Source organism: Humulus lupulus, chromosome 8 (assembly GCF_963169125.1).
Source record: "Humulus lupulus chromosome 8, drHumLupu1.1, whole genome shotgun sequence".
Classification (NCBI taxonomy): domain Eukaryota; kingdom Viridiplantae; phylum Streptophyta; class Magnoliopsida; order Rosales; family Cannabaceae; genus Humulus; species Humulus lupulus.
Genome location: NC_084800.1, coordinates 1598148 through 1611769, shown reverse-complemented (window position 1 = coordinate 1611769; position 13622 = coordinate 1598148). Strand labels below are relative to the sequence as shown.

Below are 13622 nucleotides of genomic sequence, written 5' to 3'. Positions count from 1 at the left end.
ATTTATATTACTATAAGATTTATGTATAAAGATAAGACTAATGTAATCATGCATATTAGATTTAGTGAAAGTTATGTTTGAAAATTAGTGAAGTAGGCTCTGGGAAATTTGCGTGCTGTGGTGATATAAGGATGGATTGATTTATGCTTGATTATTTTGTTTGTTTGTATTGTTGTTATAGGAAATTTTGAAATTGCGGTATGCTATAGAAACAGAGGATACTCTGCCGAATTTTTAAAAAAATTTATAAGACTAGAAACTAATAATGATAGATTCATCTATGCTTGATTATTGTGTTTGTTTTAAATGGTTTTATAGGTAATTTTTAAATTACGGTATGCTATAGAAACAGAGGATACTCTGCCGAATTTTTTAAAAAATTTATAAGACTAGAACCTAATAATGATGGATTCATATATGCTTGATTATTGTGTTTGTTTGTATTGATTTTATAGGTAATTATGAAATTACGGTATGCTATAGAAACAGAGGATACTCTGCCGAATTTTTTAAAAAATTTATAAGACTAGAACCTAATATAAGTTTTTTTTCTAACTTATTAGAAATTGAATATTGTTATTAGTATGGATAAATCATGGATGCTTGAGAGGAGAGAAACATCACAATTTCAAGATGAATTCAACAAATTTTTAGAGTTTTGCCTAAAGAATTGTAGTGATCCACAAAAAATTCGTTGTCCTTGTATCGATTGTGGTAATGGAGTAAAGGGGAATATTACCATGATAAAGGATCATGTATTTTGTCGGGGATTTGATATGAGTTATAGTAAATGGCATTGGCATGGAGAATTATTAAATGATGACCCATATCCATTAGGTAGGCGAGGTGTAGATGATTTTGAGAGTAATGATTTTGATGATCATCCTATAGAATTGCTTGATGAAGCACAAGAAGAGTTTTTTCATAATCCAGAAAAATTTGATAGTATGGTTAGAGATGCAGACAGACAATTGTTCAGTGGTTGCAATAAACTAAGATTGCCCACAATGGTTAAATTTTATAACATAAAAGCAGAAAATGGAGTTAGTGATAAGTGTTTCAGTCAATTTTTAGCTGCTTTCAAGGAGATTTTGCCGCTAGAAAATTGTTTTCCGAAGTCTACATATGAAGTAAAGAAAACATTAAGTTTGATAGGGTTGAAGTATGAGAAGATTCATGCATGTCCGAATGATTGTATTTTATATCGTAAGGAGTATGCAGACATGGACGCTTGCCCAGAATGTGGTTTATCACGGTACAAACCTAACAAAAGTAAAGAGATTAGGAAACTTATTCCTCAGAAAGTGCTATGGTACTTACCTTTGATTTCGCGGCTGAAGCGATTATATCGAAGTGCAGAACACTCTAAGAACTTAATATGGCACGAGACTGGACGAGTGAAAGATGGTAAACTCCGGCATCCTGCAGATTCACAGGCCTGGAAGAAGGTAGATTATATCAATCCAGAATTCAAAAATGAACCAAGACATCTTCGTCTTGGTTTAGCTGCTGATGGAGTAAACCCGCATAGATCTCTTAGTAGTAGGCATAGTTCATGGCCTGTCTTCCTGGTTATGTACAATCTTCCTCCTTGGTTGGTGATGAAAAGGAAGTTCATGATGCTTTCATTAATGATTTCGGGCCCAAAACAACCAGGACATGATATCGATGTTTACTTGGCACCATTAATTGATGATTTGAAAGAGTTGTATGAAAATGGTGTTGAGGCATATGATGATTTTAAAAAAGAAGTGTTTAATTTGAAAGTGGTGTTGTTATGGACTGTTAATGATTTTCCAGCATATGGTAACCTATCAGGTTTAAGCACAAAAGGTTACCAAGCTTGTCCAATCTGTTGCACCAACACAAGGGCCCGTCGCTTGTCAAATGGACGCAAAATGTGTTATATGGGTCATAGACGATATTTGCATTTAAGTCATCCTGACAGAAATAAAAAAAAAGCATTTGACGGTACTGTGGAACGAGACATTGCTCCTTTGCCATTGTCAGGTGAGCAAATTCTTAAGGAAGTAGAAAAAGTTGACTTTAGGTATGGGAAGAAGAATAAAAACAAAAAAGTCAATGGATGTTTTCAAAGAAAATCAATTTTCTTTCAACTTCCTTACTGGAAAGATTTACTCGTTAGACATTGCTTGGATGTCATGCACATAGAAAAAAATGTATGTGAAAGTATAATCGGTACATTACTTGATATCCCAGGAAAAACTGAAGATGGTTTGTCTAGTCATTTAGATCTTGTTGAAATGGGTATAAGACACCGCTTGGCACCTGAAGAAAAGGGGGCTCGCACATATTTGCCTCCTGCTTGTTTTACATTGTCTAAAGAAGAGAAGCAAGCCGTATGTCAATCATTGGCAGGGATGAAAGTGCCTGATGGTTACTCATCGAATGTTCGAAACTTGGTGTCTATGGAAGATTTGAAGTTAATTGGAATGAAATCACATGATTGTCATATATTAATGCAACAATTACTTCCAATTGCCATTCGGTCAGTTTTACCAAAAAGAGTTAGAGATAGTGTGACAAGTGTGTGCATCTTCTTTAATCAACTATGCGGAAAAGAATTGGAAATGAAGAAGTTGAATGCATTGCATGATGAAATAGTTGAAACCTTATGCAAGCTTGAAAAATATTTTCCACCATCATTTTTTGACATCATGATACATTTGATGGTCCATTTAGTAAGAGAAGCCAAGTTGTGTGGGCCAGTTTGGGCGAGATGGATGTATCCATTTGAAAGGAATATGAAGGTGTTGAAAGGATAAGTACGTAATCACCATCGCCCTGAAGCTTGTATGGTTGAGTGTTATTTAGCTGAAGAAGCTGTGGAATTTTGTTCAGAGTACATGGTTGGAATCGACACAATCGGAATTAGCAAACCACGGAATAACTCGGATGGAGTTGATAGAGGATTACTATTTAATGTAGGCTTTGCGGGAAGCACAACGTGAAAGAGCTCTCAAATATACTTCGAGGCATCGTACATCTCGTAGAGGGCTTGCCAATGTTAGAGAGGTCCTGGTAAGTAATTCGCATCACTATTTTATAACTGTCAACTTGTTATGAAGAATATTGCACTCACCAACTTTAATTAATTGTTGTTATCCAGATTTCCGGATAGCGTTTAGATGGATATCCTTGGGGAAGCAGAATTATCAAAGTCTTTCACGGAAGGTGACCGGAGCTCGCGGATGGACAGAAAGGCTTCGCCTCTCCCGTTTAGTGTCCGGCTTACTCTTTCAAGCAAACGCGACACGGAGGCTCGTCAACTCTCCCGGAATCCCGAAGGGATATCCTTCGAGGAAGCTCCTTCCAGGAGAAGCTCTTCAGGTTGTCTTCGCGGAAACAGTTCCGTGCCTCGCACGGAACAAGACCAAGCGGTCGAGTCATGGAGGAGGCATAGTTGGAATGATATCCGCCTGACACAGGATCCCGCCTGACACGCCCGACAGGTCAAGGCCGCACACATCCCAGCACGCCTAAAAGTACCATTTCGCCTACTGTTCCACTGACAACTTGGAAAAGACGGCTGCCTTTGTGCATTCCCCATACTTTCACGTAAATATACCCACATAGAGCCTGGTAGCCAGGCGACTACGGTAATTGTATCCCCTATTTATGGCTGGTGTAATTAAGACTCATGTGAGTAGAGAAAAACCCTAATCCAAAACCCTAGCTATAAAGACCCCCTCATTTCACGATAGAGGGGACGGCCAAAAATTACATAGCAAGAACTCTGCTAAAATCTCTCTAGCTTCATCTTCTTCAAGAGAACCCGAGAGAAACACTGTGAGTGTGTGAAGTTCTTGTACACCAGCCATCTTACTGTAATTCTCTACAAGTATAATAACATCGACTCGTGGACTAGGGCTCGTTAACGCCTGAACCACGTAAAAAACCTATTTGTCTAATTATATTCCTGCACTTCTACAGTTCTTATCTTTTTATTATTCTGTTTGTATTCGTTTCCGAAAAACTCGGTAAACAATTGTTGTATGTTGTAGAAAACTGAACTAGGTGTGGCAGATGTAGAACGGTACCAAGTATGGATAAGAGCACGAGAAAAGAGGAAGGTTCTTGTTACAGATTTGGACAAACAAATTGAAGCAAGAATTGTAAGTGGTTTCAAGCAAGTATTTTAAAGTAATTTAGGAATGATAAAGTTCTTATAAGTCACTAATATAAGTGACCACTGGTTTGTTCCACAGAATGAGCTGAAAGAAAAAGTTAGTAGTGGAGAAATCATTGCAAAGGGTCGGAATGACATATTAACGCAAGCTTTAGGGACACCTGAGCACCCAGGGCGTGTTAGAGCACTTGGGTATGATATTATTTTTTATTTGTTGCATTTAACTTAATTCTATAATATTTTAGTTTTAAAATAAATTTGGTTGATTATTGTAGGTCGTTTGCGAAGATTTCATCCGTCTTTGGAAGAAAACCAAAAATAGCAACAGAAATGGCTGATGTTGTTAGTAAGAAAGATGCAGAAATTGCGAGGCTCAAAGCAGAACTTAAAGCTTTAGAGGAGGAAAAAGCTAAACAAGCAGGTGGGTTAGATGATATGGATGAACACGACAATGATGACGAGCAGAGCGACGAAGAATACCACACACCGCACATGCAGGATGACACACCGTACATGCAGGATGTGTTACTTTGTTCGGATAATATTCATAATGTGGTGGCAGAGGGTGTTATCATTGATGGGGTGGGTCCACTGACTATTCATGGTGTTCAACTGACAGACGAATATGCGAGGGTGTGAGTCACCAAAATGTTACAAGAGGATGCTGAAATCCCATGTTCTGTTGGGGAGATACACTATGTTCGAGATACTTATGACACATTTCTTCCTTGGCCAAAAGATTTAATTATGACTGACCAGGTATAAACGAATTCTTTAATTTGTTACCTATTAAAATATTTGTTGGTCCAGAATTTTAATATTATTTTAACTTGATGTTGTGTAGGGTCCTCTAAGAAAGAAACCTCCTATGTCAAAAAGTTCATCCAAGGATATGTCAAAACCTCCTATGACTAGCCCGCATCTGTCATCAGCTGGGTCTCACATCAATCCAGAAAACACTCTGACCGAAGGCCAACCATTTGCCGATCACATCATGAATCGCATCCATGTTAGCCTTCAGTTTATGGTGAGAGAATTTTGCAGAGTTAAGGGAATAAACTCAGTCGTCTCCATTCCAGTGGACCCAACATTCATGAATCGCGAGTCAATATTCCTAACTTCAGAGGATGTGGAACAAGTTGCTACCTTGCATATGATTGGAGGCTCAGCAATGATATTCGGATTAAGGTATCCCTTAAACTAATTCTTTGGAATGAAAGGAATTTAGAATCAGTTATGAGTACTGCTCTGTGATCTGTTGAAAATTTTCATAGACATTGAATGTTTACAGGTTTGGGAAGTCCTATTTATAGGGGAAACTCTGCCGAAATTTTTCAAAATATTTAACACTAAAGAAAATTTTGCAGATGCATTTGGGAGTCTCTATTTCCAAATCAGCGTGTCTATTACAAGTTTTATGACATTGAACGTCTTAGCATTAATAATGTTAACGATGTAGAGCGATCAACCATTGACTTGGCGAATTGGTTGATGACCATGGATAGAGTTGGTCAACTTTACTTTATACCTTGGAACATACGGTAAGAAATAGTGTAAAAAAATTTTATTTGATTAGTCATATATTAAAAATTTAATTATTTTACTTAACATACGCTTCTTATTTTAGGGAACATTGGATGTTGGTGATTGCTATGCCAAAAGGAAAAATCGTGTTCTTAAATCCATTGAAATCACACAAACGTCCAGAAGAAATTGATTCAATGATAATGAGGTAAGTTTTAAATTTTTTAAAATATTTCTTCATATGCAACAAATATTACATGTTACTACATTTTAATAACTTTTGTTAATAATTTTCTTTTTAAATAGTGCATATTATAGAGCTTCTTCCAATGCATTACTCGGCAATCCCACAAAGATATTCAATGTTACATGTCCAAGACAATCACAAAGTCATGAATGTGGTTTTTATGTCTTGAAGTACATTAGAGAACTTGTACGGGCATCAAATGCAATGACTACCCTAAAAGAAAAAGTAAGTTCATTTTTTATAATTTATTTGCTATCGATAATCTATGAAATTAATTTATATTTATTAATTTTACAGTTTGGTGGGAAGACGCAATATTGTGAGATTGCAGACCTCTTGCCAATCCAACACGAATGGTTAGGCAAATTGATACCATACATTTATCAATAAGCCTATTTTTGTTTAGTTGTAAGTTTAGTCTTTTGTAAATGTATTAATGTTAAGGCTAGTTATCTTACTTAAGTACTTGTATTTTATATGTTTATGTACAACATTTTTAATTAATAAAGGTTATCATATTTTTATTCAAAAAAAATTCTTAACCAATTTCAATTGTAAAAATATATATAATTGTAATATTATATAATTAAATTGTTGAAAAATAATTAGGCCAAAAAAAATATATATTAATTAGATCAATTAAATAAAATCAGGCCAAAATATATATATATATTTATATAAAAATAGAAACCATCCATTTAAAAATAATTAGAAACATATATTAAATAAAAAATGCGGGCACTTTCTACTTCGGTTTTTAGGTAAAACCGAAGTAAAATGTACACTTTCTACTTCGGTTTTACCTAAGAACCGAAGTAGAAAGTCCCCTTTTACTTCGGTTCTTAGGTAAAACCGAAGTAGAAAGTGTACATTTTACTTCAGTTTTACCTAAAAACCGAAGTAGAATCCCCACTTTCTACTTCGGTTTTACCTAAAAACCGAAGTAGAAAGTGCCCAGGATGCTAGCGTATATACACTTTCTACTTCGGTTATTAGGTAAAAACCGAAGTAGAAAGTGGGGATTCTACTTCGGTTTTTAGCTAGTTTTTACTTCGCTCCGAACTACTTCGGTTGCGAATTTTAGCGAAAACCGAAGTAAATCAAGCTTAAAAACCGAAGTAAAAGCCCATTTTCCTTGTTGTGACTATTGGTATATCAGGGGCGACATATCGACAAAAGCGATGGAAAATATTCAAACTTTTGGGGCGGCATTCCAACTTTTAGGGGCGACCCATTGAGTCGTATCTAATGTACCCCATTAGGCGCATTTTATCAAGGGCGACATATCAGGGGCGACTTTTAGGGTTATTAGGGGCGACATGCGTCGCCCCTAAAACCCATTTTTGTTGTAGTGTGAGTGAGGTTAGGGTTTCAGATTCGAAATTTGGGGTTGTTGGGGTTAGGATCTGTATTAATGATGATGATGGTGGTGATGATATTTTTGAGTAATGAGTTTGTATTTTATTTGGATATTTAACTCATTTGTTGGCTGATTTTGGTATTGATTGAACTAGGGTTGCATTTTGGTACCAAAATTTTTAGGTTTACATTTGATTTGGGAATTGAAATTTTTAGGTATGTATTTGATTTGGGTATTTTGTAATGTGTTCTTGAAGAATTTTTTATGGTTAATGGTTTGAGTGTTATTGTTGATGATGGGAAGTAAAAATAATTTATTTTTGCTTATTTTAGTTTAATTACATTTTTTTAATTAGTAAAGATTTTAAATTAAATCAGATTTAATATTTCTCTTAAAAATTATTCTTATATAATTTTATTAAATTAAAATGTATTTTTTTAAATTTATTTAATATTTAAAATTATTTGAAATATTTTTAAAAAATATATTTATGACTTGGACCAATAAAGACATAACACGTGTTTGTCTAGTCATCACGTAACAGAAACCTAATAGATGAGTCTGACGAAATTACACTTTTAGTGACATTGACTATTTTCTCCACTAAAAAGAGATTGGGTCATTGTCGGGTTTTTTCCCAAATTTTGGATACTTATGCCGCAAATATCCCTTATACAATTAATTGTTTATTTTAGTAGATTAGTATCATTGGGAAGTTGGTATTTTATTTTTGTAATTTCACTCCAAAACAAACAAAAGAGATGCCGTGCCTGTGTTTTGATATTTATTGTGGTTAAAGAAAGTTATATATTAATTAAGTTGTATGAATTAACTGACTTCCGCACGCTAGAAAATCAATTTTCTAATAATGATTAGACTAGCTAGGACAGCTCATAATTAATGGTAGATTTTGAAAAATGAAAAACTCTAGAAATATTTCGAGTGATAATATGAATATATAATAGAGACGAGTGCACGTGCGTTTTTCAATAATTGGGGATAAGTATTCACCAACCCATGTATTAAATTAATGAAATGAAAATATTTTTAATTAACTACCCCCAATAAAAAATTAGGACAATTCTTTTATAGGAGTTTCACTTTAAGCCCTATTGGTAGGGTTCTCAGTGTTTCTCGACCCGTGAACAGTTTTCGGCGCGACTTTTTTTTATGATCGTGTATATTGTAGCTATTTAGAGCATCCTGCAAATTTTCAGAAAATTTCGAATAGTTTATAGTACCGAAAACTAGGTTCAAACATGTTGTTTTCCACCCACATAAAAAAAATTAGTGACACGTGCAACAACATATTTAAACCTAGTTTTCGGTATTGTAAACTATTCGGAATTTTTTGAAAATTTGCAGGATGCTCTAAATAGCTATAATATACACGGTCATAAAAAAAAAATCACGCTGGAAACTGTTAACAGGTTGAGAGTACTGAGAGCCCTACCGGTAGGGCTTAAAATGAAGGTCTTATAAGATAATTCTCCATAAAAATTATAGGTTTAATTAACCCCACATATATATATTTAATTGAGTATGGTTATTTATCATCTTAAGGTCTCCAATACCAAATAAAGTGACACTCTAAAATTGATTTGTAATATTCAATAATACTTATTAAATCCAAATAATTGAGATCACATATTGAATTGGTGACACATCTTTGTGGTGTTGGACACCAGTAACCATTCTGCTATACTAATAAGATCATAATTCTACTTTATTCAATTAGATACAATAATTATAGCCAATCTTTGGAAATTAAAAACGCATAAAATCTTATTCCCTAATAGAGATAAAAGATTTCATGTATGGAATTCGGTTTCCCACCACAAATTTTTCCTTTGAAAATGTATTAGTAGACGTCGATGGATGACTAATATTAACACTAGTCTACTCTCCAACTTTCTTTTATTAATTATTTTTATGATTATGACTTTGGTTTCGCTTGTCTATGCCCCACCACACCACATGCTTAGTTTTAGGCACTGAATGAATATGGATTTTTTTACTAGTCTGCCTGTCACAATATATAAAATTTCTGTACATAAATTTATATATATATATATATATAGGAAAACTACGTGGAATAACCCTTTTTAACTCTATATTTATAACCCTAATATCTAATTAATGTTTCTCACATTAATGACATTATAGGCACTTAAAAATACTCAATGAATATTAGATTTTTCTCTCTTTTGTTTGTCTTGCACGTACCTAGCAGCCACCAAGAGAATCTTCTCTCACCAAAAAGAGCAAACATCTCTTCTCTCTCAAATTATCCAACCTCAAAGGTCATCACCATTTTTCTTCTCACCAAAATTTGGAAAGTAATGTTATCTTCCACAATTCTTTTTTTCTTACCAAAATTGAAGAAGATTGAAGATTAAAAAGAGAGCATCTCCCAAAGTTGAAGAAGATTGAAACTTTTGATTTGATAATCAGTATCTCTTTTTATTTTTATTTTTAGGTTATAGGTATCTTATGTAATAGTTTATATGAAAATTTTGAACTATTATGGGCTGAAAATTCTGTGAAAATAAAAAAAATTATGTTGAGATGAAAAATTTTCGATTGATTTTGCGATTTAATTTACTGTGTTCACACATAATTTACACGTCATTCACACATGGTTCACAAATTGATCACCATAAATTAGGAACGTGGTTCACACATAATTCACCCCTGATTCACATCTAGATCACACGTGTTTCACACCATGTTCACGCCTAGTTCGCACCTAATTCACCTCTGGTTCACATCTAATTCACCCTTGGTCCACACCTAATTCATACTTGATTCACACCTAATTCCCTATATATATATATATATATATGTTACGTGTAGCTATTTCCTTCGTTTGCACGTGAACCACATGCATACATTCTCTTGAGCCACGTGCATTGTACATTGATGTTCTATATATGTTAACAGGGCTGGCCCTGGGCATAGGCGGGCTAGGCCCGTACCTAGGGCCCACCCCTACCCAGGGTCCATTTTATTTAAAATTAGTTTAATTTTATATTACTAAATATTAGTTTAATTTGATTTAAAATTACATAAAAAAATTACATATACAAAAATGCTCATTTTTTTCAAATTTATTAAAACCGTCTTAGGCCCACTTTTTTTCAGAGCCGGCCCTGTATGTTAACACAATATTTGGAAATAATAGTAATGTTCTAGCTCCAAATTACACGTTTTATCTATAATCTGTCCTATTAATTGTTTAAATTGGACAAATTAAAATATGTATTTAAATAAGTAAATATATAGTTGGTTTGTGAAATTTTGAGAGGTAAAAATAAAATAGTGAAGAAACATGTAATAAAAGATTAATTATGTCAATTTTCGGTCGTGGTGGGGATATAAATAAGCATTTTAATTATGAAATATTTCTATATCTAGTGTTGGTAGGTAATGACAATGACACATCAGTAAAATAAGAAACAACTTATTCGTTCGTTAACTTTTGAGGTACTATAAATGATCATTATTTGTCGTAATCGTTAGGTGATGAGTAAACTTTATACCTCTTCAAAATAGTTCAAATATATATATATAGTACATCTTTCTTCAATCAAAATATATAATCAAGAGTAGAGATCGATCGATCGAGGTAGCTAGCCAGAGGAGAAAATGGACTTTGGAAACTCTCTGATTGTGCCAAGTGTTCAGGAATTGGCAAAGGATCCGAATATGGTGACCATCCCACCAAGGTATATCCGCCTTGATCAAAACCAAACCAACAATAATAATAATTCTGATTCTGATTCTTCTTCTTCTTCTGGTGATGAAATCCCAGTTATCAACTTCCAAAACCTATATGAATCGGAATCATCATATGAATCAGAACTGGCTAAACTCCACTCAGCTTGCAAGGACTGGGGCTTCTTCCAGGTATATATTTATATATATAAGATTATTATTATTATTATTATTATTATATATATATATATAGAATAATAGTAATAATAATGATAATTTGCAGTTGGTCAACCATGGGATCAGTAGTTGTTTGGTAGAGAAAATAAAGAAAGAGGTAGAAGAGTTGTTCAAGCTGCCAATAGAGGAGAAGAAAAAGCTATGGCAGATTCCAGGAGAAGTAGAAGGGTTTGGACAAGCTTTTGTAGTTTCTGAACACCAAAAGCTTGACTGGAATGATATCTTCTTTCTCACTACCTTACCACTTTCTTTCAGGAAGCCTCACTTGTTTCCAAACCTCCCTCTTCCTTTCAGGTTTTTTATTTTTTATTTTTTATTTTTTATTTTTTAATATATTCCTTGATATTATTTACATCATTGATTAATTGATCATATGATTATTGAGTGCGTATTTTTGTATAAAATATTACCAATCAACCTACCCCAGCCCGTGGGGGAACAATTTCATTTCTTACTTCAATAATTATATAAATATAAGATAACATCTTATATTGAAAAATAATTCAATTTATTTTTTACTCTAAAACAGTAGTTATAACTTATTTTGTATATATTATTCATTTTAATTATTTTAATTATATTCTAAATTTATTATTGTAGTTTGTCAAACACTCAACTATGTTATGATATTTCAATCATTTTTCCCCAAAACTATTTGATTTATAATTTACATCGACAATTATTTTGATTTGGCAAAACTCTTTTTTGTTTTCAATTTAGTTGTAGATTTAAAAAATTATTAATGAAATGATTTCTCCATTAATAAATAAGTTTTCATAATAAAATAAAATTATTTTGAATTTAGATATGTTAAAAATATATTAAATTTAATATAAAAAACACTAAATTTGATATAATGATAAATATACATATTTTTTAATTATTATATTGGCATTATAATTTTTTTAATATCTAATTAATTATTAATTACCAAGGAAGATTTCTTTATTTATTTATTTAAAAATTGATTCTTTCAAGAAATAGAGTATTAATGATATTTTATTTATTATTTTAAATAGTTTTTAAATGATATTGTGCATAAATGATAAAATATTATGTCAAATTTAGCATTGTATATGCCATATTCATTGAAGAATAATGTCTTAGATAAATGATATTATTATTTATGTGTTCTTACAAATCAATAAAAAAAAAGTGTGTTGGACTCCAGTTTAGTCAAATAAATTTTTAATATGATCAAAATTACTGATTTAAAATATTTTAGACAATGTTAATTAAAGAAAAAATCTTTAATTCCTCTGACTCTCTCTTTACCCAATTTTATTTGGTAAAAATCAAATTCTAAACAAAATCTATACATGGGTGTTCGTGCTTTATACATACATATACATACTTGAAAATTTCTTTTTAGAAAATATATAGGCATTTGCATGTAATTATCATAGACTAACTTCCAACACACACACACATTATATATACAGGGAAACTTTGAGTATTTATTCATTAGAACTGGAAAAACTAGGCAAGGATCTAATCTCCCAAATGGAAAAGGCACTTGGAATAGAAAGCAAGGAAATTTCAAAGCTGTTTGAAGATGCAATGCAGTCAATGAGAATGAACTATTACCCTCCATGCCCTAAACCAGAGCAAGTCATAGGTCTCACCCCTCACTCTGATGCCGTAGGCCTTACCATTCTCCTTCAAGTGAGCCAAGTAGAAGGCCTGCAAGTCAAGAAAGATGGTATTTGGGTCCCTGTCAAGCCCCTCCCAGATGCTTTTATTGTCAATATAGGAGACATATTAGAGGTAGTAATTACTATATATTATCTATATATTCATATCATATATATAATAGAGTGTTTCGTTAACATATTTATAAGCAATTTGCATATGTGATCGTATGCGCAGATGATAACGAATGGAGTATATCGTAGCATTGAGCACCGAGCAACAGTAAACTCTGCGCAGGAAAGGCTCTCCATTGCCACATTCCTCAATCCGAGCGTAGATGCCGAAATAGGCCCGGCGCACGGCTTGGTCACGCAGCAAAATCCTGCGCTATACAAAACACTGGGACTTAGAGACTATGTTAAGGGTCTATTTTCCCGCGAGCTTGATGGAAAATCTTACATTGATGCTATGAAATTATAAATAAGCCCAGCTTCTGTAATGTACTGGGGTTTATAAGAATTGCTTTAATAAAGTAATAAATCTTGTCCCCATCAATTAAAAAAAACATATTTTGCAATCAATATAAATATTAACGTTTTACTTTGTCATTTACTTTGTAAATTATCCTAGAAATAATGTACGGTAAATACTAAGTCATCCATCAAAACAATGCCCGAAGATTGGACATAGATTCATACAAGAATTTGTTTGAAACCCCAAAAACACCAATCGAAAGAAGAGAAGAGATAGTTTTT

General features: G+C 33.0%; 1 protein-coding gene across 1 annotated transcript; it reads left to right on the top strand.

Annotated features, from left to right (window-relative positions):
- The first annotated feature begins 10835 nt into the window (after positions 1-10835).
- Positions 10836-13475, top strand: LOC133794085 (protein SRG1-like). Its single transcript, XM_062231270.1, has 4 exons — positions 10836-11190; positions 11282-11529; positions 12678-13002; positions 13105-13475. The coding sequence occupies exons 1-4, from the start codon at positions 10930-10932 to the stop codon at positions 13345-13347; spliced, it is 1077 nt and encodes a 358-aa protein (XP_062087254.1). The 5' UTR covers positions 10836-10929; the 3' UTR covers positions 13348-13475.
- Positions 13476-13622: the final 147 nt, after the last annotated feature.

Bases quoted from the DNA above. Each gene is read 5' to 3' on its own strand.
- LOC133794085 (XM_062231270.1), top strand. From the start codon at position 10,930: ATGGACTTTGGAAACTCTCTGATTGTGCCAAGTGTTCAGGAATTGGCA. The intron at 11,530-12,677 runs GTTTTTTATTTT...TTATATATACAG, and splicing joins AACCTCCCTCTTCCTTTCAG to GGAAACTTTGAGTATTTATT. The intron at 13,003-13,104 runs GTAGTAATTACT...TCGTATGCGCAG, and splicing joins ATATAGGAGACATATTAGAG to ATGATAACGAATGGAGTATA.